The 27082-nt window shown below is 35.5% G+C and overlaps 1 protein-coding gene across 1 annotated transcript in view; it reads left to right on the forward strand.

Annotated features, from left to right (window-relative positions):
* The window catches only part of LOC149782952 (putative aarF domain-containing protein kinase 5), a 78433-nt gene that overhangs the window by 28006 nt on the left and 23345 nt on the right, over positions 1 to 27082 (forward strand). The window contains exons 7-10 of the mRNA XM_089935188.1: positions 9057 to 9140; positions 11377 to 11458; positions 15178 to 15348; positions 23267 to 23477. Of these exons, the coding sequence (XP_089791314.1) occupies positions 9057 to 9140; positions 11377 to 11458; positions 15178 to 15348; positions 23267 to 23477 (548 nt within the window). The remainder of the gene's footprint in view (positions 1 to 9056; positions 9141 to 11376; positions 11459 to 15177; positions 15349 to 23266; positions 23478 to 27082) is intronic.

Here is a 27082-nt window from a genome sequence, read left to right on the forward strand (position 1 = left end):
AACCTGCAACATATTAACATCATCATGTAAAGATATGCATAGTGACAAATCTTTGTGCTGCCACAATTTTATTAAAGGTTTTTCCCTTTTTGACTTACAGGTGGATGCAATACATGAAAAAATTTTATGACAGTTTTTTGGCATATTACCAGACATTGTAATCAGGCTGTTTTATGAAGAGTTGTGTCCTTTTTTATTTCAGACTGATCACCATCATGGAGGTGGGGTGGGGTGTAGGAGAGGTGTTGGATATATTTACTAGAGCAAAATGCTGAACATTTCACCATTTGAACTTGCTTTCCAAAGGACTATAATGAATAAGGGTCATTTTCAGGCCCCCCCCCCCCCATTCTTATGGGAAAAAATTCTTTTAAATATCAGAACTCTGTGTCTCATTGTATTATTTGATGTATAAATCACCCTATTCTGCATTAAATATGCATATCAATTTCTTTTTCATACCTAAACATGACCTTTGAACATGGGCTGGTATGGGAAATTTAAGAGAAAATGCTACATTTGAGCAACTTGAAACTAAAAATAAGATCTAAGCACAGCTTGCTCAAACAAGGTATTTACAATGATTGATTAATTTTTATGAAATTTAACTTATGTGAGTACGTTTGCACTAATCACTAAAAACAAAAAAATCGTTGTTGATTTCCCTGTTGCACTATAGCTGCCTATGTGTCGCTACGCGTGAGCAGTTAGACCTGCATTTCTGGAGTGTGCTATATTATTTCCATCATTAATATATTTAAAAAATTCTGGGAATAATAACTATTCAGAAATTTTTTAAATGTTATCTTTCATTCCTCTCTTTCATCATTCTTTCTAAATTGCCATGGAAACACAATTTTTTGAAGAGGTGCTGAAGGCGCATTTGGAACTATATGTAAACAAAGACTACATGGAGTAAACATTATATGGAATTGTATTTTTACATTGCCAATTTTTTGCAAAAGCATGCTGTAAATGATAGGATTAGTACATAAATAACAGGGTTTTTTACTTCATTCCATCATGATACCGTTTGCTATGTTGAATTCACTCACTATTACAGTGTAATTCTGTACGTGCAATCTTTAAATGTATCTGTCAATTTCCAGAAGGAAATAACAGTTACAACCAACGTATTTTTATATTAAATTTTGTTAACTAGGTCTTTCTTCATATAGTAACAATATTATTTCTTTAAAACTAAAGCATTAAATGGGCAAACAACAAAGGATTGTCTGCAGTTATATAAGTCTGCTTGGAGGAAATGTGCCATCTGTATGATATACAGATTGAACAATGCAAGCTTCAGTAGCTCAAATACTATAGCATTATTTTGCCAAATTGTCACACCAAGTTCGAATCACCGAAGCTCCTGTTTTTTTTCTTCTTTTTTTTTTTTTTTTACTTTTTAAGAATTAATATCCATAATATCAACAGCTGCCAATTTACAGGTTTGAAATAAAATTAGTAACTGCTCAGTTTTCATAACCAACCAAAAATAATGGCAGTTTGAAAATCATTTATTTTTATGTCGTGCAAGGTAACCTTTTTTATCAATATGTTATTCGTCTAAAATGGAACTATACAAGGGTGGCCAATCATGTCCGCATCAGAAAATAATGGTATTGGAACCAGTGTTGTGAACTGGTTATTCTTCCATAATTAGATAGTATAACTATCAAACAAGTTTATTTATATTCAGTTATTTCATACTGAATGTTTATCGCATTTTCTGGTGCACTTGTCCACATGAAGAAAAATTGGTTTTAGACCGACATAAAAATGTTAAACTTGATTACTACATCAGTGATGTTTTTAACAATTACTGAAATTAGAAACCATTTCCAAACAGTTGGAACTACATTATTTCTACACCAAAAAGCAGCAATTATATGTGCCTCAGTCATTGCAAATCATTTTATTTTTATGTTCCTAAAGTGTAATATTTTTATGGGTATGGTATTCATCTGAAAGGAAACTAGAGGAGAGTGGCTAAATATCTTTGCATCACAAAATGATTGTGGTGGAACCAGTGTTGTGAAGTGATTATTATTCCATAGTTATATAATTTTTTAATACAGGTTTGTTTATGCTAAAAATTTTAAGACTTAATGTTTTATCACATTTTCCTAATTGCTCCACAACACCAAGAGAAACTGGTCTTGGACTGACATAAATTTTAACTTGCTTACTAAATCAATGATATTTCTACAATTACTGAAATTATAGATTACACATTTTGTTTCCAAACAGTGGGAAACCTGTCCCGAGGTCAGGACGAAGCTAAAGTAACTGATTTGTGGTTTATTAATTGAAAAGGATAATGGTATTATTCCTAACCCCTAACCCGCAAAAATAAAAATAAAGAAAACAAGTTCATTCAATCTGTTTATCTAAATACTGCATTTTTATTGCAATAGCATATTTTCTTTATTTCATTAAATGCTAACCTCATAACTGTATACAGTTACTGATTATAACAACAGAAAATCATAAATATAATAATATTTACAGATGAAAATCTTCTATTCAAAGGACATCTTGCTTGAATATAAGTACTACTATGACTACTACTGCTATTAAAAATACTACTAATAATAATAATAATAGTAATAATTATTATTATAATAACAATAAAAATAATAATAATAATGATAATAATAACAGCATTAATAATAATACTAAAAGAATGCCCATCTACCTATTTTTTCTAGTGGAAACAAACATGCGGGGAGTAGATACTAACCATAAAACATATCAAGCATACAATATATTCAGACCAGAACAATTCAGAAATAATAAAAAATTGTGATGTAACATGGCATAATGGATGACACAAGAATTTATGATATAAAACAAGAATTAATGACAATTAATACATAATAAGCAGAGTTGGTTTTTTTTTTAGATACTGTTCATAAAAATCAATTTCTGGCTACATCCTTACAAGAACTGATTTCCATAGAATTTGCAGTCTCTGTGTATCATTATCAACTAAAAACAACTGCCAAAGTTGACACTTGCAAATGTATGAAAAGCACCCAAAAAATGAGACTTTGTCAGATATGACAATTTGATGAATGATCTAAAACACTTAAAAAATGCTGCCATAAAAGGCCCACAGTCAATTCACCTTCAAATTCAGTCGACATGAAGAAATGCATTGTGTTGTTTGTAAAAGACCATATGGGCATCAAAATTGTCCTGCTAATGTCCCAATATATGCCATAACCCAGTCTTTTGCAGAGTGTAGTATTTTTATAAAGTCAAATATTAGATCTTGCAAATTCCATTTGGAAATCTTCTACTTCACTAATGAATCCCTGCGATCAATCACTGCAACAAAAAAGTTTGAAAACTTTTCAAGAACAGATATTAAATCACTTTTACAAAATGTGCATGAGCTAATTAAAACAAAGTCATATCTTAACTTTGATGTTCCTTCTTCCTTATCGAGGCCTCGAGTGGCCGAGTGGTCTAAAGCACTCTCCATCACGGATCACTGCCATCTCACCTCTGTCTGCGTGGGTTTGAGTCTCGGGCTTGGCAAATGTGGATATGTGAGAAAGCTTGCCGGTAGTTTCTCGTGGGTCGGTGGTTCTTTCCGGGGTTTTCCCGGTTCTTCCTCCACCATTAATACTGGCCGCCATGTATAGCCTATCTTGTGCTGAAAAATGGCATTAAACCCAATAACAACAACAACAACAACCTTCTTCCTTATCCGATGATGACTATGACCTTTTTGGCTTGAAAATGAATTAATTTCTGTAACTGAATAAGGTTTAAATCCTGGTTCAAGAGAACAACTTGCTGAATAAGCACAAATTGTACTTCAAGATGGATGCATCCACTTAGAAACTGAATGAATTCCCCAGGATATCAGTTTATTACCTGTGTGACATCACTGTGGGCATTTATCAAGTCAAACAGGCTCCAAAATATACAAATGAGCATCTCACAGAGGAGGGGCACTAAGAGGTTATGGCATACGTGGATTGTCCAGGTCTGTTGCATGTAAAAATCCAGTCTCGCCCCTCCAAAAATAAAATTCATTTGCTGTGGATCCAGTACAAGCTGAAATATTTCATGGACTCCATCAAAGGATGGTATTGTACCTGCAGAGTTGGTGCTCGGGTTGTTGGGTTTTGTGCCCATATATCTAGTTTCCTATGGTTTCTTGGCTGCAAAAGATAGGATAATGATGAGTCGACAAAGAAAGCATCACTAACTAGTCATCTTAAGGATGCACCATCTATTCCAGAATGTGAATATGACAATGTGGAATCAAATGAGGAGTTGTTTTTCTACACTGTGAACACTACTTTCATCAGTAGTCATCTGGCTCCTTTCATTCTTATATGACAAACGATAATTTTGTATAATTTGAATTGTAATCTATATCATGATGTTTCCATTATTATGGCATCTTATTTGTATGATATTGAGGAAGAGAGAATGATAATACTTAACAACTGCCAGATTAGGGCCTTCCAGGGCCCTCATCACCGAAAATATATAGTACCCCACCCCCACTACTAAGTGTGAAATAAAAAAATAAAAAAAATATCAGAAGCTAAAAAAGGCTGAAAAATACCATTGCTGCCACCATTCTAAATCAGAATACTCGTTCATGCAGATTGAAATGGTTATATATAATTCATTCGATTTTATCATCAGTAAATAATTTTAAAAATTTCTGCTGTCCCTGTTGGTCTGATGCCCTAAGCACATGCTTAGTTTGCTTAATGGGTAATCTGTCAATGTACACAGCACATTCAAATGAATAAAAAAAGGTTTATTTTTAAGACATACTCATTAACAATTTGACTTTTTATGTTCATGTTGGCCTCAATAGTTTGTTTTTGATGCTTTTTATTCTCTCTGATGACTGTGCAGTCATTGCAAGTTTTGTCTGGTCACCTCCCAGTGAATCTAAGAGTGGTTCAAGGTTAAATAAACAAAAAATGGCAATTACAGTAACAGTTGCTCATATCATCTGTACAGACGGCAGGAGTGTATCATCCCTGGGTCATATTGTAGGTGGATGAGTGGGGATGTTACAATCGTCAGGATTTGCTGTTAGTTTTGGTTAACTGCTAATGTTAGGTAATAGGTGTTTAATGAGTGCATTTCTTTTTATCAAATGTTTCATTGTCTCTTGCTTGCATAGATTTTCATTTTAACACTTCTCTGAACCTCCAGCTATATAAAAAGCCTTACGGCAAGATATTCGCATGATTTTTGCATAGGAATACGGACAAGCATGTCGGTCTACATGTATAGCATACAGTACTTAAAATATTTATGCACAAAATTTGCCTTTGAAACCTCTGTCAAGTTATATTAGTCAATGTAATAATGTGACTATCTTTACTTGAATGGTATATATGAACACATATTCATATAACGTTATTTTATTCGTTAAAATTTTTCTATACGTTTTTGAATTTCTTTATTGCCTTCATCGAGTGCCCCAATTTTGAGTCACTACAAAGAATTGAATATAGGCCTACATGTGCATCGGAGGGGAGAGAGAGAGAGTATAATCATATATAGTTCCTTTAAACAATGATATGGTAGAAAAATACTTACTTTGACTCATTTTTCATTCAATTGTATGTGCAAATCTTGTTCCCATAAATTCCTTTAAATTTGCATTCATACTATAAATCCCCTAATTTTGCATGATGTAAATCACAATTTTTGCAGATTCTAAGTGCTGGTAAATAGCATTTGCAAAACAAATAATAAAATGGTTGTGTTTCCATTTGTTCATTATAGGTATATGTTCTTTATAAACGTGTAGATCCTCTCATTTAACAGACAACTGTATGCAGTCAGTGTAATGCAGTATTCCTGTGCTGTTTTAAAAATAGTGCGAAAATTCTAGGGAGTACAATACCTATAGTGTGTTTCTTTCCTGTATTCTCCAGTGCCATTACTTCTAAAACATATTTCACATTTTTCAGAAGTTCATTAAAAGTCCTGAACCAATAGTGTTTTCTTTCTTATTAATGTCCATATTATATCTTTATGGATGAATTTATTGTTTATAAATAGGCTATAGTTTGACTATAGGCTACCTCAATGGGTGTGGAAGAAAAATATTTTTTCTTTTCTTTGAAAGATAGAAACACAGTAGTGTGTTTGTTATATGTCCATGGAAATATAAGGATAAAAGTACATAAATACATAATACAGTGAAGGTAACAAACCCGTGTATTCAGTGACGAAGTGATGGTACAGGCCCATGTTAACACCACCTTTACAGTCATATTCAATAATATAAAACAATCATTTAAATAATTCGATCATTTAAATAATTAGTTAATAATAAATATTATATTTTTGAAGAGCAGTTTTTGTATTTTATAATTAAGTACCGTTTTGTCCATGTATTTTAGAAACAGTTTTCAGTTGACGTATAAGTTTGATATTCTATTTTTGTCTATAATGGACCATTTTGAAATAGTTTTAGAAACTAAACTTTATTTATAAAGCTTTATAACACCTAAAATAATAAGAATGCATGTTTCAAATTTGAAACTGCATGAATATCTTATGGTAAAGCAATATCTATGAGAAGTAAATGAAAAAGATAACTACTTTTCATGTTTTTTTATGGTGTTTTGACACCCTGTAACTGCAGCAAACGGACACATGAACACAAAACTGATGTCAGAAATAAATGTTAACCACCTCATGTGTACAGTGTGCATCATATATAGAGAGGGGGCAGAAAATGGCCCTTATTCAATATAGTCCTTTGAATAAACCACATATTATTAATAGATGATGTTGTAAAATGATGGCACCAGTCTTTATTTAAGTAGAGTGTCAGAAACAATGAAAACCCCTACATTAATATAGTAAGCTATTGTAGAGACAGTAAACGCTCTACTCATAGCTTGCAGATATGCCATTTCTTTGTCTATCAAATCCGAATAACTTGCGAACCCACTTACAGTGTGAGAGTAAGTGTGTAACCCGTCGTAAGATTGCTAAATGAAAATGGTACATTGCTTGTATAATTTTGAAAATGGTGTGTAGTGCCCAGACATTTGAACTCATGATGAAATGTGCAACTTTTTAGTCGTATATATTAAATTTTGTTTTCATCAAATATTCTCAGTATGCTGTAAATAACAATATATGGTATGAAGAAATAGTACTCAGTGAAAGTTTTTGTACTATCATTTTAAGATATAATTACCAATTTAAAAAGTCATGTTGAATGAAATTCATGCTTCAGTTTTATCTTTTAATTCTGTTTCTATGTAATCATCATACATGTAGTATGCCCTCTTACATTCAAACATAAAAAGTGTCATTTGACCATGCCTACAAGCATTTTCATAAGAACCTAATTAGATGCTGACTGCATTTTGTTCTTTAACTTGTGAAAGTTTTTTTGCATTGTTAGAATCAATTATTAGCAGAGTTGCTTTGTTTTATTATGTTAATTGTAAGGGTAGAATAAAATCGTTACTAGTTATCCAAGTCTTATGTAATCAAGAGCTGGTGATCATGGCTATGTGTCAGCTCATTTCAGTTCAACAGTTAAACACAGTTGTAAGTATTAGTATGTAAGGGACGTAATTAAAGTGTCTAACATTAATAAGTGGTTTATACTACTCATTCACAAATGTGATCAAGGATAGAAAAAGAACAAGGTGAAAAGCATATTTAGTGCATGAAAAGGTAGGTTTCATTATGTAGATCCAAAGTTTATAGTGAACTTGAGATTTCCGAATTGGCATTTAGAGATTTTCTGATGGATGGATAGAAATTTCACTATTACTTGCAGTGAAATAACATCATCATTATTTTACTGGTGGAACATAAAAAATTCAGTTTTGATGAAGATATTTCTTGAAATAAATGTATGTTTTGAAGGGAAAAAATAGTGTAGCTCTTTTCTGAATGATGTTGTTGTGGGCTTACTGCCATTTTTCAGCACATGATAGGCTATATATGGTGGGCATTATTTATGGTGGAGGAAGAACCCAGGAGAACCCTGGAAAGAACCACTGACATACGGGAAGCTACTAGCAAACTTTCTCACATACCCACAGCCCAAGATTCCAACCCACATGGATATCAGTGATCTGTAAAGGCTAGTGCCTTAGACCATTTGCCACTCAAAGGCCCTCTTTTCTGAATGAACAATAACACTAGACTATATCCACGTTCACATGCAAAAAGCAGGGACACAACAAATTTGAAACCTATTGGAGTAACATTTTTAACAATCTTTCAAAGAATGGTTCACCTGTAAATAAAGGTAATTTATACAGAAAAGCTAACAACTTCATTTGCTTAGAGCTATTTATTGAGTTGTTCCCAACTTGATTATAAAATTAATTTTTAGCTATTTAACCCAAGAGCTGTACTGAAACTGGATATTTAGGAGGGAAATATACCCATCCATTTGATAAAAAGGGGCAGAGTTTCTGAATATAAAAAGGACTCACTCTCTCTTCTCATACCAACTCTTTCTTAATCACATTTTTTTGGAGGCAGATTTGTAATTCATGTCTTTGCTTATGCTGAGGTCTATATTTTTTTACCCCATTGTTCATGAGCTATCACTGGGGTATGTGAAGAGATTTGCTTCTTACATGATGATAATTCACCTACTTTCCACCATTTTCATTTTAGGTTTAAGACCATGTTGTAATAGACAAATTATACTTTATCCTTTTTCACCCTTTCCCTGCCTGCCATCCTGATGAAACATCTTGGGGAATGGTTTGGCCAGTCCAAAAACTTCCCCAAGGTGGTAGAGAGCTTATCAGAAACATATTAAATTGGGGACTCAGGTCAAGTAATATCCTCTTTTTCTTTTTGTCTCCCTCCCTCTTCTGCAACCTCCTGCCAGTTCCAGTAGTATATGCAAGTGTTAAATGTTACAGACATTCATTGCTAGTAAGTTACTGTGGATTCTGCAATTTCCTCCATCTTAATGATGTCAAGATGTGGATATACAAGTTGTGATAACTTTTATTATAATAGATTTTTAATATATAAAGTTTGAAATTAAATTTGAATTTCAGAGAGTGCTGACAGCAGAATATATAGAAGGATGTAAGGTCAGTGATGTGGATGGCATTAGACAGATGGGACTCTCACTCAAAGATGTAAGTGCCAGTTGTATCAATCAACATGTATCTTTATATATATAATATATATAACAACAAATGGTTGCATATTCTAACATTACAGTGTGCTATAGTAATTTTTGGATACATTCATGTATGAAATTCTTTTAAATAAGTTTATATTATGCATAGATAATTGACAGCTGATGGAGGTATTATACCATAGTTTGAATTTTCAGGCAAATTTATTACACTACCGATGCAAACACCTGTGTTCATTCATATTGCTGGACAACTTCAGACTTGTTTATTTTGTTGTGAAATGTTTATTTCCTTATAATTTCAATTTATAAACCCAGCAGTAACGTGAGTGTATTGTGATATTGTCTGTGGATCAATCCATCTGTCTGTCCATCAATCTGTTACTGATTTTGTTTCTGCACATTAACTTGAGTTTTCCACCATCTGCAGTTACCAAACTTTGTAGATGGCTTGGGTAAAAAATTGTTCATTGGTCAAGTTCACCGTTACTGAAAGAAGAAATATAGTTTCTGCACAATATTCAGTAGTTCTGTTTCAAATACCTGGACCATAAGAAATATGGTTTCTGTGCAACAATATTTTGTTTTGCATCAAAGGCCAAGTTTTGTGGATGTCTTGCACATGGACTAACAAGAAGCTTATTGATTTACGGTGATCAAAACATCAAAGTTTCTGAGTAACTATAGAAGAAAAATGATTTTAGCACACATATTTCAGTTCCTGATCATGTACTTTCAGCAGACTTTGTGGATACTTATATGTTAAGTAAGAAGGAAGCCTGTTGATGGAGTGACAGTGTCAAAGGTCATGGTCACTTGCTGAAAAAAGAATGTTATTTCCATAATATCTTCAGTTCTATACCATGTACCTGAGCTAAAATATGTGGAGGGCTTGCACTTAAGGTATTGAAAAGGTATATTGAATTTGGGATCAAATAGTCAAAGGCCATATTGGCTCAAGAAAATGGCTTTTGCATAGTTGCTGTTGTAGGGTTTAACACCATTTTTCAGCACAAGCTATGAGATGGCAGTGATCCATAATGGTGAGCACTTTAGACCACTCGGCCACTTGGGACCTCCTTTGGAGAGTAATATTTGTCCAAGAATAAGTTCCTTGACCAAACTTTGTGGATGGCATGCAGATAGGGTAATAAATTAACCAACAGTTAATGGGGTCTAAGCATCAGAGGTCACAGTCAAAACAGGTCTTATGAGAAAGTAATGGTTTCTGCACAGTAAATATAGTTCATGACCACATACCTTAACCATGTGTCCAAATTGATTGAGATCTGTTGGTAAATGATGTGATCAACCTTACATTATTTGTGCCTGTATAGAAGACTGTTAAAAACAGGGTAGGAATATAATGTGCCATTCAGGGTACTCTTGTCATTTCTTTCTATAGAATATGATACTATTTGGAGTTTTCAATCGATTAGGAATTTAAATATGTCTATTATTTACCTTAATTATATAATTTCATTTCAAATATTTAGATGCAATAAGTGTTTCCTTTGTATTTTTTAATTCTTAATGAACTGCAACCACTTAAACATCTAGATGCCCAGTCATGTGCATCATATTGCCCAGGTGATAGACATGTACAGTATTTCATGTACTTGTGAGAATTATCGGTAAAGAGAATGGTATATTGATATCTAATCTACTCCTTCATGGCTCATACAGTATTTGCTTTTGTGCAAACATTCACCAAATTATGAAAGAAGAATTTGAGTAAATGAGCTGAAACAAATTTTTTCAAATAGTAAAACAGTTTCTGATCATTATTTTATGTAATCTTTACTGATTGCAAAATGTATACATCCCATTTAAAGGAGGTTTTTAACATTTAAAATCTGTACTTAATTACTACATGCAGTTTTGATATTGTGTATCACATGCATCACAGCAGTTAGAACTGGACTGAGCAAGTTAGAAGATTGTTTAAAATCATGTGACCTGTGGCTGTATTTGCTAAGGATGGTTATTCATTATGTTCAATCTGTATAAAGTACTTACATTGCTATGACCACAAAATCTACTTTTGTTTGTTTTATACAATAAAAAAGTGCTTGTAATTAGTTTTGTTTCCCCTATAACAAAACACAGTATATGCAAAACTGTTGGATGTAATAAAAACAAAGTAGGGGTATATTGGAATTATTATGTCAGTCTATCCATTGACATCTTTTATTGTGTTGTCTTTTTTATCCATTTCTTGTTTATTTTTACAGGTGGATCAGAAGCTAGTACGGTGTTTTTCAGATCAGATTTTTCTAACAGGCTTTGTTCATGCTGACCCTCACCCTGGAAATGGTAAACGTCTAATGTGTAGAAAGAATAATGCAGGCCTTCCAGTCATCCCTATATTGAATAAACCAGTTCTATAATATTCCTATATTTTTTGAGCACATGCCATTTTTTGTACAAATCTTTTCTTAGAAAAAGGCTTAAAATCAACATATTGTATGTACTTGACAATAACTCCAGTCAAACTGCAAACTGAATTGACCCTGAACTGTCATTGCATAATGTGCTGGCAGATCAGGGTCTATTCAGTTTGTCAGAATTAATCAGTAGAATAAAAAAAATTAAACACATTCCCTGATTGCATTATTGTTAGAAAGATGATCCACTACCTCATGAATCCAGCAGTCATGGAAAGAGAAAGGGAAAAAACTCTTCCCAATTTTTTCCCTTACCTGCACTTACCACCACTAGGTGGCTCTGTTTGTTTGCTAGTTTTTTGTATTTGCTGCTATGCAATACATCATATCCAATACCTTATTCAGAATCAAAGCTAATCTTGTGGATTATACCATCCTTTGACAAAAATGGTATAATGTTGAGTGTAGAGTTATGTGCTATATGTTGCAATCAGTATTGTATGAAATTTATTATTTTAATTTCTGTTAGTCATGGACTACATTTTTTCCTGGCCACATGCTCCAACAAAGTATGTTTAGTACCCATTGTTGTTTGTTTTTGCACACACTGCTGATATTTATTCCCTTATTTTATAATAAGCATCATTTATATGTGCAGGTAAACATATTTGTTATGTCCTGAAATATTTTCATCTGTCTTATCTTTCATAAAAAATAGACCATGTCGATGAAATGCACAAAGTACACATGAAGACACACATGGGATATGCCTCCCATGTGCAGAATGTTTGTCTGCAACTCTATGCAAATTCCTTCAGCTTGAAAACATGGGGAATTTGTTATTAGTTTTGTGCTTTCCCTTTTGGCTTGTGGCCTTGGACTTTATGAAACTAATCATCTGTTTTCTCTCCATCTTCTGTATGACTTGATCTGCTTCCATCGTGGCATACTTAGGCAACATACTCCAGAAACATGGTAGGTTCAGTTCTAGTTAAGTTCCAAAAATTATACAAAAATTGTGGGGCTAGAAGTGGAAAATAATTCTGATTGCCCCTCTCCCCTCGAGTCCTGGATCTCAATCTTGTGATTGTTCTACAAAAGAAGATCCCAGCCGGACAGAATCTTCTCAAACAGTCTCTGACTCAAGGGTTCCATCCTTGCCTAAACCTACTTCTCTTTCACGGCTGACTTTTGTTGTGAGAGCCCATCAACATAAACAGTTTAACCCTTCAGTCATCAAATGAATCACATGAGCATAAAGACCCTCCACTCTAGAGGCTTATGATGGAAGCTAGTATGTCTTCAGGGATAGGTGCAATGTCAGTAAAATGTCCATTTGAGTGACTTTATCCCACAAGTAGCTGATTTTTTTCTCTGGCTGTTCAAGGAGAAAAATTTAGCCCCAATTACTATTAAGGGCTATTACTCTGTGATATCAGACACTTTCCATCATGACAGCATCTTGGTCATGACAAAGACCTCTCAGACTTGTTGGCCAACTTTGATTTGCAAAGGCCTTGATCACTTGTACTGTTTCCCAAGTAGAATCCTTCCTGGGTTCTGACTTGTCTACATTCAGACGAATTTGAGCCCTTATCCAGGACAATGCTGAAGCTCTTTTCATACAAAACCTGTTTCCTAATAGCATCAGCTGGCTTGCAGATTCAGTGAGTTATATGACCTCTCTGTTGACCCAGCCAATTTTCAGTTTTGACCAGATGGCTCGGTGGTACTTAAGTCTCAACCCAATTTCATCACCAGGAATAGGTTGGGAAAACAGTAGGAAATCAGAAAGTCATCATATAACCTCTCGCCTGTATTAATAGATGCCAAGAGGCATTTATAACCAGATCCAGTACATGTTCTCAAGCTTTATCTGAAGCAAACTAAGTCAGTTCATGGAGTTTAAGGTGTTTCTTGCTTCTATTTAAAACTGGGAAAGATAATATAACCCTTCAAGTCTTACCAGAACAGAGTCGCCTTTCAAAAATATCTGCTCATTTGATCAGAGCAATTTTGTTGAGCCTTGCCTTTGATTGTAATGTGTCTATCCAAGACATTATTGAGGCTGTTGGCTTGAATCCACGGTCAACGATCTCAAGGTTTTACCTTCAAGATTTATTTCCACAGTGACACTGTATTTGGTAGGTCCAGTCTCGGTCACACAGGCAGCTACCAGACATAAGCTCTGGATGGGCACCCTATCCATCTTTTATTTGATTCACTTGAAAAATTTCTCTAGAAGCTTTCATTTGTTTCTTTTTCCCAGAAATAAACCACTTGCCTTCAGTTGTGCTGCTCACAAGTTTGGAGAATGGGTTATCCTTTATATGAGCAATCCAACCTTCTTCCCTTGATGGTTACCTGAGGTATGGGTAGGATGCTCAACATTCCCTCCTCTAATTATTTCTCTTAATGTGATTTGGAATTTTTGCCGAAGGAGAAAGCAGATTTTTCATTAAATTATAGTTCTCCTCGAATACTTAACCCAATCACATTACCTTAATGCCCTTCCATCCTCCTGGAATGCAAGCATCATGTTCACAGTGTTCCCTCATCTTAAATTTAGTGCCACTCAGTGGTAGCAAGGTCAGGTAATGGGCAAGAGTTATTGTCCTTTGTTTATATAATATCGACAGGAAAAATCAAGAAGCTGAGTTGCATAAAGAGGACATTTTTGCATGATGTCTATGCCAGTACCACGTTGTTTTTCAACATTAATCTTTTTACAACATTAATCTTTTATCACCTTTTGCTACATAATATTAGCATGCTTATCATAGCTGAGTACACATGTACTTATTTAAAGGTCACTCGCATCAAAGCAAATTATCGCTGCATTATTATTGCAGTTATTTTCAAAGCATTTCTAGGACTTTATCATGTTTTGGGGATATTTTTGAAGTTTGGTGCAGTGGTGCCTATGATTTGAATCTAAGAGCTGTACTTCATTTAGTGGAAGTTAAAAGGATTAAAAATATCTTGAACAAATCTTATCTAAACACTTATTTCAAGCCCAGCTTCCATTTAATTCCAACCAACTGAAATTTAGGTTAACAGAACTTGAAAACATGTCCATTTGCTTGTGTGAGAATTTGAATGTATTATAAAAAAGACATCAGACTAAGTAAAGTTTATCCAAAGCAATATGACTTTAATTTATAGCAATATGGGCTGCCAAGTGTGTGAGATATTCCTGAAAATTTGACTTCCCATTCTGATGTTGGTCTGCATTGGAACACACTACACAGCAATGTTATTTAGACAGTAAGACAAAAAAAACAAATATCACTGGAAGCATCTTACATTGTAGGACTTATATTTCATAAGAGGCAACTAATGGAGACAAGAGATGTTGTGGTGCAGCAGTTAGCATGCCAGAGTTGCAACTGAAAGGATATGGGTTAGAATCCTACAATTGAATCAGGCTGGGTCAGCAGTCATGCTATATCCTTGGGTAAACAACTTAACTATGATTGTCTTAACACTAAATAACTTCTGTTGCTGTGTTGTAAAACACCAAAACCAAACCAATTTAAATATCTTATATTTAAAAAGTATTGTAATTTCTGGATATTTATTACTGCATTTGATAAGCTACCTTTGCATTTCAGGGCATATATTATGTGATTTTTTCTTTTCTTCTAGTGTTCATTCGGAAAGGGAAGAATAATAAGGCAGAAGTGGTGCTGCTTGATCACGGCCTATATGACTATCTCATCCCTGCCCACCGGAAGTATTTGTGTCGACTTTACAAGGCCATTATCATGAGGAACGAGGATGACATGGAGAGGTTCTCACGTGCATTGGGAGTAGAAGGTAATTTGGAGATTAGAAACAAAGATCTTGTGAAATGATAGTAACCAATAATAGGTCCTGTTTATTTTTTCTGCTGGATGATTTTTTTCTAACCCAAAATCTATGTTTCTTTTGTGAAATTATTGATTTCTTTTGCTTATTAATCTGTATTCAATCTTAGAAAAAGGAATAAGAAACTGTTATTTTTATTTTGACCATTTGTCTCACCTGCAACCATTGAAGCAAGAAATGAGTGTAATATCAAAAATATCTTTCATATGCAGTGGTGTGAGATAAGGAAAGCACACTTGTCAGCAGAATTTGTGGCAGAGTTCCTGCCAACAAATTATGAACACATGGGTGGGATTTCCCTATCCCACATCAGCATATAAGAGGGATTATTTTTATTTCATTTCTCACTAGAAATAGTGCTGGGTAAATGAAGAAGGCTTATAATCAATATGGATACAGCTTTAGAAGTGCAGAGTATTTGCTAAATGTTTTATGCCATTAAAAGAAACAAGTAAAGTTTATTTTTACAGTGAGGAATTTTATTCCTTCAGTAAACAAAGATTACTTTTAAAGGCCACAACAAATTTTCTTTTCAGTATTAAAATAGAAGAAATATATGTTGACGCTGTCATGAGCACAATGACATCATGTAGTGTCATTGAGTGCACACACAGACAGACAGACAGACTGTATCACACATAGAAGAGAGAGAAAAAGCAGTTACAGTCTCATCAATCAGTATCAAACACATTCCCTTCATGAAGTCCGTAGATAGAAAAACATTAAATGGATACGGAGTTGGCATGGGTGGGAAAGTACCTTTGTAACCATTTACTGTTGCAACAGACCACAATATTTAAGACATTCATAATCTGATTAGTTTAATATGGGAATGGTGTTTAGTTCTACTCTAATGTCAGCACAAAACTCATGAAAAGTTCATATTTATTTACTTTTGAAGAAACAAAATAATTTTTTTATGTAAACTGTCGATGGTATTTTTGTCATAATATACATTTAGTACAGTATTTACTTTCTTCTTCATATATGTTACCCAGTCATACAAGAACTACCACTACCTCACAAATCCAGCCCTCCCAGATACTACTTTTAGTTCAAAGAAGCTAAAAGTTGTCTACCAACGTATTTGGCGGTTGGACAGGGTGATCTCCCCTTGCATATATGACTTGGAGGCACAGTGTAAAAATATCCCAGTTATTAGAAGCATGCTCTCATCATGAGAGACATCGCAAAAGCCAGAAGCTATGTGGAAGATATACCACTGCAAGTTGGAAGTTTTCACTTCTAAGGAAAGTAGTCTCCATCTATATTTCCAACTTTTTCTCTGTTTCTATAATGACAGAGTTTTGCATTTACAAGTTGCCGCACTTTGTCATTGTCACACACTTAGGTACTTGCAAATGGAGCCTAAGTGACCTCACAGTCAGTTCATGCTATACTTATTTATATGTACGAGTCTCTAGTTCTCATGTAAGTTCTATATATGTATAATTCCTTTACAAACAGGTACATATTTGCGATTTCCTGTCCAAGGTTTTCATAGCATCCAGGTGCCAGTTTTAATGTATTTACTTGTACGGGCACTCTCTGAGCCTTTTTCCATACAAGTATTACTTGGTAATGGATTTTGTTGCACCTACTGTGTACATCTGTATAATTGTGCCTCAGTTCTCTTTTAAGTGACCTTTTTTGTGTGTAATGTTGACACTCTGGTACATTTCTGTATTTCTTTCATTCTGGGCGGACAAGTAAAAGTCAGTGCTCTATACATGGTTTATTCAGTCACCTCCTATGCACACATGTTTCTATAGGCAACACATGAGTCATGTTTGTAATGCATAAACTTTAAATGTTATTTATAGAACACTTAGTCGCTCGCACATGTCGACTATGCATCTTCATAAGTTAGGCTCAGGCTACATTATTTACATGTTTGCATGTCTTCATGCTCTGAAGAACTCCTTATATGTGTGTAATTCAGTGCTTTCTTGTATATAAGGGTGAGTTATTTTACCAAGGTATTTTTACCCATGGAACACCATGCTTTAATGATTCTACTTGTACATGTCATGAGTTCAATCCCCGGCTAAGTCATATCAAAGACTTACAAAAATGGTACTAACAACTGCCTCGCTTGGCACTCAGCATTAAGAGGTTAGTGTTAGGACTGGTTGGCCTGGTGTCAGGATAATGTGACTGGGTGGGACATCATGCTACATGTCTGCGACATGATACCCCAGTGCTAGGCATCACTATAAACTGCCACACTGCAGACATTGTAGCGATATGACTGGATTTTTTTTAAACCATGTTAAAAATCCAATCCTTGACCTTACCTACAGGTAAGCTTTGTAATTGAAATGGTCTTCTGCCACTTGTGCCCACATGGTATTCAGACATCACATTTGTAGGTGCACATGTTTATAAACAGGTGGTATTGTCATTAGATTTTTCCTGAATGCTTCCTTGCTTTATTAGACAATAAATTTCTGGATCACCCTTTTAATGATTAAGCTCTCAACCCGCTCGAGATTACAGACTGTACCAATGCAAGTTCGAAAGGACGTGGAGCCTGCCCAATACCATCATTTATGGATGCCAGCAGAGCATGCTCTCCCCAGGAATGACATTAGCATATCAGTATTTCTGGAGAGGATGGCCATTGTGAAAGCCTTTCATTGGGGTCAGCAATATTTATGTGGCAATAGAGTTCTCATTCACTCTGACAAGTCTACCATGGTGACTTATCACAACAACAAGGATTATCTCAATCCTACAATGGTGATTTATCTCCAGCAAAAGGGAGGACCCCAGTCCCCAGACCTTCGCATCATGGTGTGGGACTTATCTCAGAGAACAAGGAGGAACTCAATCCTGCAGTGGTGATTTATCTTCAACAAGGAGGACCCCAATCCCCAGACCTTTTGCGTCTTGGTGTGGGACTTTTTGAACTGATGTTGTCATCAACAAGCCATATAGGTTCCTTCATCATGGAACAATTGATGAGTACAGAAATAATGGTCTCGCTGTCCTTTGGTTCTCAGTCAGATCTGTACCCAATGGGACCGACCTTTGGTGAGCCAGTTTGCAACAATTGGGAATGCCAAAGCCCCTTCCTTTGTCTCTCCCGTCCTGGACCCAACAGCTTGGGCAGTGGATGCCCTATTTTTGGATTGGACTAACCTGAACTCACATCAAGCCCCCAACACCTCTGATTCCAAAGTGATACAGAAAGCAAGGGAATCAGCCTGTAGCTTCACCCTCATTGCACCACTCCATCTGGAATAGTTGTGGATTAATTACCTCATGAATCTTGCATTGGAAACCCTGCAGAATTTGGTTTTTTCCTTCATCTAGTCATATAACCACAATGACAGTTGTTTCATCCTTGTCTGGAGCCTTGAATCTGCCTGTCTGGATCATCTCAAACAGGCCTTCAGAATTAAACACTTTCTCAACCAGTCGTAGAGAGAATCGTTCAGGCGTGACAGCCCTCCGCTCCAAAAGCATATTAAATCAATGACACATTTTCACCCACGGGTGCGCAGATGAACATATCTTACCACTCCAGGCATCGATATCATGGGTAGCTAACTTCCTCCTCTGGCTCTTTGAAAGAGCAAATTAACACAAGTACGCTCCAAGTTTAACGCTGTATGTTCACTGACACCTTTCGTCGTCATTGGAGAGAGGATATTGGACAAACCCCGGACTTATCTTACCTTCTCACCAACTTTGTATACATGACCAGAAATGTTAACCCTAGGCCCAAAGCAGAACCTATCTTGGGTATTAACCTGGTTGGATAATACAACATGTGAACCATTTTCAATGGCTTCCTTGTGGCATTAGCAACTGGAGGCAGATTTCTTGAAATACATGCCCTATCAACATACCCGATTTAAACGCAAGTTCCAACAAGACAGGTTAGTCTTATTCATGATGGCATCCTCTTTCAACGCCAAGAGCCGTCTTTCTTCCATGGGTAGCTAAACTTTTGTCACAAACCCTCTGTCTCATCTGGACACATCGACTAAGGCCACCTACAATACCCAGTCCAGGCTTTCAGGTGATTCATTTATACAAATAGAGCCATTATGTTGAGGGAGATCATGACTCTTTCTGCTTCTCATAAAAGGACAGGAGTATTGATCAGAACAGAATATCACATACTGGAGTATGGGGGTTATTCACTCAGGAAATAACCCCAGCTCAATGAACTTTTATGCATTTTGGCTAAGAGGTTCGAGCAGTTGCCACCAACCTAGCATCAGACCAGAACTATTTGCTAACCAATATCAGTCAGGCTGTGGGATGGAGATTGGAGTCCACATTCTCTATTATATCTGAGATCTGTCAACCCAGAGAGGCCAGTTCAATCTGGTAGGACCTATATCCGCAGCTCAACAGATCTCTCTTCTGGAACTGTCAACAGCTTCCTAAGACGCAGCTTCATGACTTCTGCTGGATTTGTGGGGGAAATTTTTTTCCCTTTTGAAGCCGCGCCCCAATAGATGGAGTCTCCTCTAGCTGGGTTACCTAGAAGCTGTCTCACTGCCTTAGAGGATTGGAGATGGTATCTCCAAGGTAAGGGGATATACCTTCCTCCACCTTTTACCTATTCTCCTAAGTTATTGGGTAATGTATTCGAAGAAGAAACAAAATTTTTCCTAGTAAAATATGTGTCTTCAACAATACTTAACCCAATCATAACACACATACACCCTCACAGCCTCACCACAGTTACATCCACTCCAGTAATAATTGGGATATTATTACACTGTGCTGCCAAGTCTTGTATGCAAGGGGAGATCACTCTGCCTGACCACCAAATAGGTTGGCAGACAACTTTTAATTCCCTTAGCTAAAAGTCGTATCTGGGAGGGCTGGATTTGTGAGGTAGTGTTAGTTCTTCTAAGGTATTGTGATTATGATTGGGTCTTTTTTGTAGAAGAAACATGTTACTAGGAAAAATTGGTGGATTTATTTGTTTTTGGATGGCCACTTATACTGTCCTGAAACAAAAAAGGTATCTAATTTAGCACCCAAATGCAAATGAAAGAACAAAGAATGAGTAGTACACCTAAGTTATTGGGTTTCATATTTATTCATGTGACAAATTAATCTTGCTTTATATGAATGGTATCAACTTAAACCCGATAGTACCTGCTGAATTTCATCATATTTAATGATTGATGTCAGGGTTTGTAACTTAAACAGATGAAATAGATCAGACAGGGTAAATCTTGATTCTGCTTTGCCATTTATTTAAAGAAATGACTATAAGGAGGGGAGTAGAAGGTTGAAGTCAAAATATTACTAACAGAACTAATGAACTGATTGATACTGGCTTAAACAGTTTTATATTTTTTGTATTACTAATCATACAATTAATTACATTCCAATACTTGTAAATTCATAACAATGTATAAAATGCAAAATAAGGATCTGTTGTGTTCTATATTAATTTTTTAATTTGGTTATTCTTCATTAAAGTTCATTTTAGATACATGACTTGTACATGACCAGGTTCAGGTTTTAGTAATATCCACAATAAAGATGTCAGGCATCCTTCTCATGCTGATGGCTTGAATTTAATTGGCTTTCTCTTTTAATAAAAGGTGACATTCTTTGATGATTTTATGTTGTGATTTGTTTCCACAATAGTTGATTAATATAAATAAAACGAATGTCTTGGTTATATTATCAAGGTCACAGTCTGATTATAATCAGATCAGAGCAACGCTCCAATACACTACCTGCATTGGCAGTCACCTGTGCCCTTTTGCAGGTAATTGTCATAGCGTGGAGCTCGGCACATACACTCTGAGTTCAAAGCGCTACACCTGTATAAACTGTCTGCTCTATCTTGTCCTATGTAAACATCAGATGGATACAAGTAAGAGTTCATGTTCTGTTGACCTTATAGTTCACCAATCAAATCACAACTTTAATATGTCTGAAAGTGACACACGTTATTTAGGACATATCTTTACTAACAATAACTGTCCCTAATGCAAATTGGCAAGACTTGTCTGATATGCTACTAAAACTAAGGGGACCAGGAATTTCTATGGTCACAAACATTAACTTTGTATGGTGTCTCTCAGGTCTTCATGTAGGACTGTAAGGTCTGATTTTGATCAGACTGATCAAGGTTTGTGACCTAGTGTACAGAGAAGCATGGTTCTCCCAGTTTCCAACAGTCACTTGTGATGGCGATTTCAGATGAAAAGCAAACAATTCCACCTCTGTCTGCACTGGTTCAAGTCTCGGATTCAGCCAATGTGGGTATTTTCCCGGGCTCTTCATCCAACCATTAATACTTGCCGCCATGTATAGCCTATCATGTGCTGAAAAATGGCATTAAACCCCACAACAACAACAGCAACAACAACAACAACAAATCACTGGAGAACTACATTTGTGTCTGCAATTGTATAAATAAAATTGGTTTTCAAATTATGATTTAAAATTACTTGGCATTAAAAAATTATTTTGGAGAAATATTTGTGTTGTCCAAAGACATTGAGCGCATAAAAACAAAGAGTAAATACAGTAACTGCTTTGAATTATGATACACTGAAAGAAGCCTTGAATTATGATACACTGAATTATGATACACTGAAAGAAGGGTCTTGGTGAGCTTAATTTGTCTTATTGTCATGGTGTAGAAAGTTACTGTGATTTCTGTGTTCTCTTTTTGGATAGGTCAATTCATTTTAATAGAAAAGTGCTATGTGATACTTATCAGATTGGTATTATGATATTAAATATATATTGGCTAAAACAAAAGTACTTTAAAATTGCTATTTCTCGTGACTTTAACTAATAGCGTACAGAAGCATCAGAGCTTCAGATGTTACGATAGCAACAGTTAAAACACACACACAAATAGTATCATAAAGGAAGAAAGTAAAATGGTAAAGTTTTGTTCTTTTGGCAACAAAATACTTTTAACAAATTATAATACACATTTGATACAGATAAGAACATAATAATATACATTTGATTCCAATAACAATGCGGATAACACTCATTGGATACAGATGACAGTATTGCCATTATTGTTGAGTCATATATTTTCATGTTCTTTAAAGGACACATCATAAACCTGTCTCAGTTCAGATCAGATTTAGAGTCTCGGATTCAGCCAATATGGGTATGTGAGAAAGCTTGCCAGTAGCTTCTTGTGGGTCGGTGATTCTTTTTGGGGTTTTCCCTGGTTCTTCCTCCACCATTAATACTGGCCACCATGTATAGCCTATCATGGGCTCAGAAATGGCATTAAACCCTAAACAACAACATCAACAGATCAGATTTACCTCCCATGTACATAGGTATTCACCATTTCTGGGGTAAACCTTCTTTAGCAATGTTATTGACACAGCTGGTAAGGTAATTTATTACATATCACAAGATTGGATCTTTGTTGCATTTGCACACTGTATCACTTACCATTACAAAATATATGTCTGAAATAGAATAATTAAAGAAGCTAATGACAAACATTTTTTTATGAGAGCTGTCTGTGGTACAATCTCTCCTAGCTATTTTAGCATGATTACATGCAGAAATGTGTTACTGGCCTGAGATTTTGTCTGATTCATTCTAGAATCAGAGTGTGTGATTTGTGCACACTGTACAGTTGAACTCCCTCTTCCTCACATTGTGTTCAAGCATAAACTTCTTGTAAGTAATAAGAGCAGAAAGATAAAGGTTGATGGCATAATTAATAGTTGGCAGGTTTTTATATGAAATATTTGCAATTTTTTAAATTGATGTTGGAAAATTTACTTTAAGCATTTTTGTGAATTCTAATGTTTATGTTATGACTTTTAATTTACATACATGTCTCATGTATACCAAGCTTTCTTCAATTAATAAATAATCATATTTACCACAGATTACCAAATATTTGTCAGCCTTGTAAAACAAGGACCCGTAAAGCTTACAAAGGCACCACCTTTGTTTCGACATCGGCCAGTGAAAATGCGTGACTTTCAGAAGTTACCTAAAAAGGTCCAGGCCCAACTGCGGGAAGATTTTGATGTTCTCCAGGAGCGCATTTTTAAAGTGATGCGAGACATGCCCAGCTCCTTACTTCTAATTTTCAGGTACCAGGATCGGGTAGCATGCAGATTTTTTTTTCTTTTTCAGAATACAAATTTGGAGGAAGCAGCACTTACCCAGAAAATTCTAAATTATGCCACTCACAAATGTTAGATATGCAGTTTCTACATTTTTTTGCACTAAAATAAATAAGCTGAAATAAAGAGACCACCAAAAGTATCTTATATTTATAATGCACTTGTAGTACATTCACATGTTTCATGGCTGTTCAGTAAAATAAACTTGGTACCCAGGGAAGGCACTTTTAATGTGTGGTAGTCACCCATAGATGCAATTTAGAATTTTGTATTATTTTCATACAAACTCTACAAGTAATCAGAGTATCCTGCCATATATTTTTAAAATAGTTCCTGCCCTGGGTACCAAGTATGTCTAAATAGAACAGCCCTCAGTAAAAAAAAATGGTGTAATCAAATTCTTCTTTAATCACCAGTTTTAGTCATTGTGAAAAGTATATGTCAATGCAAATTTTTAAAAAAATCATATACTTGTAGATCCTCTCAAATTCTTTTTTAATGAATTTAAAGTTTGTTATAAATCAGAAGTAACTAGTCAAATAAGACATTATTTTTTTGAGAAAAAACTTTTTACAGAAAGAAACCTACCTCATTAACTAGCTGAGCAAGAATTACTAATAATTGACATAGTATGTAGCATAGTTTTGAATTTATTGGGTACCTTGCCTTTACTGGAAAATGTTAAAGACAGGGTTAGGGTATAAAATCAGAATTGCCTGAGTTGTTTTAAGTTTTCCTCTTACTGTGGAGGTGAACAGGCCTTTAAATGAGCACCTGATTAGTCAGTTACAGTACTAATTGTCTTGTATAGCTTGACAAACTTGATGTGTCATGAGCCTGTTTTGTAATATTCACTGGTTGGTTTCATTATTTCTTGTAGGGGTAGAAGGGTATAGAAAGTTTGTTTTGAAATTATGAAAACAATAATGACTTTGTATAGAGAGCGAGAGATCGAGATTTGTTCACTATGGCCGCTCACAGTTTCTGAGACAGGTACAAATTTAGCATTTATGAGTCCATGTCATATGAAATTTGCCAGGCTATATATATATCTGTGTTTGAAAAACCCTGTCTTTAAGATTAATGTTCATAAATTGGCCAGGTGGTAGCAGTGTTCAGTGTATGAAATCAAAAGTCTGCAGAAACTTTTTCAGTTGCAAATCAGCATGACTTTTTCATTTTTCTGTTTCAGTGTTAATCACAAATGAAAATGTTCTTGTTTTTTTTTCCTCAGTGTTGCTAACACACTTTAATGGTAAATCACTTGCTCTAAATCAGGATGAAGTGGAAATCCTGTATATGCTTTTTTAAAATGCACATTCCAGGCAAAGTTTTTTGTGTGATATTAACATCATTTATTATAATTATAAATTTTGTGATTTTTTTTATGTACAACTTCATGTGGAAAATCTTGTGGAGAATATTACTTGAGGAAGGTGTATTTTTCTCTTAATGACCCTGTTATTTTGTTTAGAAGTAGTATTTCTTCTCAAATATGTTACTTTATTGTAATACCATAGAAGAACTACTGCTACCTTGCAAATCCAACTAATTATTAAACGCTGATTAGTCTTTGTTGATTAGTATCCTGTTATGATCTGAGACATCTGGCTAAGTTCAGTATTATTAGCCTGATTATTAAACAGGCTAATTATTTTTTAGCTGAGAAAAGCCAAAAGTTATCTGCCCAATGAGGGATCAGTTAGAATGACCTCCCCTTCATGAAGGGATTGGTGCCAAATCCTCTGGTTACTTAAGTTACTTTCATTCATGCTGAGTAGCATGCTCTCCACAGACAGTGAAGATGTGCAATTAGCTTAAAAGTATTTTGGAAGTTTTTTTACCTTAAAGCAAGTTGGAGAAATGTTCTCTTCAAAAGGAAGTATACTTCATTGTTACTATAAGCAAAGCTTCAGTGATTTTAATTGTATAGGCAGTCAGTTGGCCTTTCCTACAGATAACATTTATTAAAATTCATCTTTTAGTGTCCACTTTTTAACTATTAATAGCAACGCTCCAATACACTACCTGCATTGGCAGTCACCTGTGCCCTTTTGCAGGTAATTGTCATAGCGTGGAGCTCGGCACATGCACTCTGAGTTCAAAGCGCTACACCTGTATAAACTGTCAGCTCTATCTTGTCATATAGATTTTGACTATAGGCAAGACCAAGTGTAAGCTCTGGAAACATGGAACTGACCAGCAGTCTACATGTGTAACTTGCTCCAGTTGCCAGTCTATGAATACACGTAAGACTTGCATATTATGGACAGAAAGTTAATGGGCTGTAATACTGGGTATACTAAAGGGGACCTTGCAGAAGCACACTTTGAGGGACAAAGATGTCATCAGTTTGCACACTGACATCATAGTGGGGAATGACTGGCTTCTCCATAGGTATGACACTCAACATGATTCATCAACCATGAAGCACTCCAAGTTATCATGGTCAGTGATAGCTCCAATCCTACCTCACTGTCACATGATGATGGACCTTTCTTAGCAGATCCAGTAGGCAGTTTATTGCATGGGCTTGACATCCAGTCGCCTCTTTCACCATCTATTGAGTGAGATCAAGATCAAAACAAACCACCTCAATTACTGTCTCACACTTCTTATGTACAGACCAGCTACATGGATCAAATATCCCATACCCTGAGCCAACTTAATGAACTGGACAACATCGTGCCAACTATGATGGTCCTGTTCCAACATGACCATGCTCTGCCATAAGGCTGTGATCACAACAGGTCAATACCACAGCTGATCATCACCACCAGGAGAATGATCTTTGTTCAGTTTTCTTGACACATGTAATACTGGTACTCTTGTGGATCAGCTTACCCACATAATGCCACAAGGCACTCACTGCGGGATGCCCAGCTTAATACCTTAGTACCCTGGGAATTTCATGTCACTTTGTTCTCAAGCCTTTGCCACTCAGAGGGAGCCTTTTCTTAGCAAACATTTGGAAGCTACTGTATCTTACCACCAGTCAAGTGCACATTGTAAGCCAAAGTCAATAGGTGGCACAGTGTCATGTAAAATTAAATGGCACTGTTCCATCAAAACTGGACTTTGCCAGATGTCTCGGATCACAACAGGATACTAATCAGCAAAGACTAATCAGCGTTTAACTGTTATTATTGTCTGGTTGGAGAGCATTACATACACATAACAGCCATAGGAATGGCAAAGCCTTGTCAGTAAGCACCTCAGATTCTGTGTTGCTTGGTGCATTAGGGACTGGTTTTGTTGAGTATATCTCCTATAGCCCGCTACCAAAATATGAAATTGACATAGATATGGAAGATACAATGACCCTGTTCGACCACTATTGGACTCTGCCATCTGAACCTGAGCACAGGAGGTCAATAATGAAGCCAATCCTGCTTGTTATTTTGAATTATGTGCCAGCTTATATTTATCAACATTCCACATGCTGTCCCAACATCAGTGCATTGGCACTCTTATGGCTCAGTCTATCCATAGCGCCACAATGCATCCAGTTTGCTCCATGGGCAGCTGTGTCACAGTATTTAACATGGGCGCTTAATGGGGCAAAGTCCTGA

Source organism: Sinohyriopsis cumingii, chromosome 15 (genome assembly GCF_028554795.1).
Source record: "Sinohyriopsis cumingii isolate HCF-2022 chromosome 15, ASM2855479v2, whole genome shotgun sequence".
Classification (NCBI taxonomy): Eukaryota; Metazoa; Mollusca; class Bivalvia; order Unionida; family Unionidae; genus Sinohyriopsis; species Sinohyriopsis cumingii.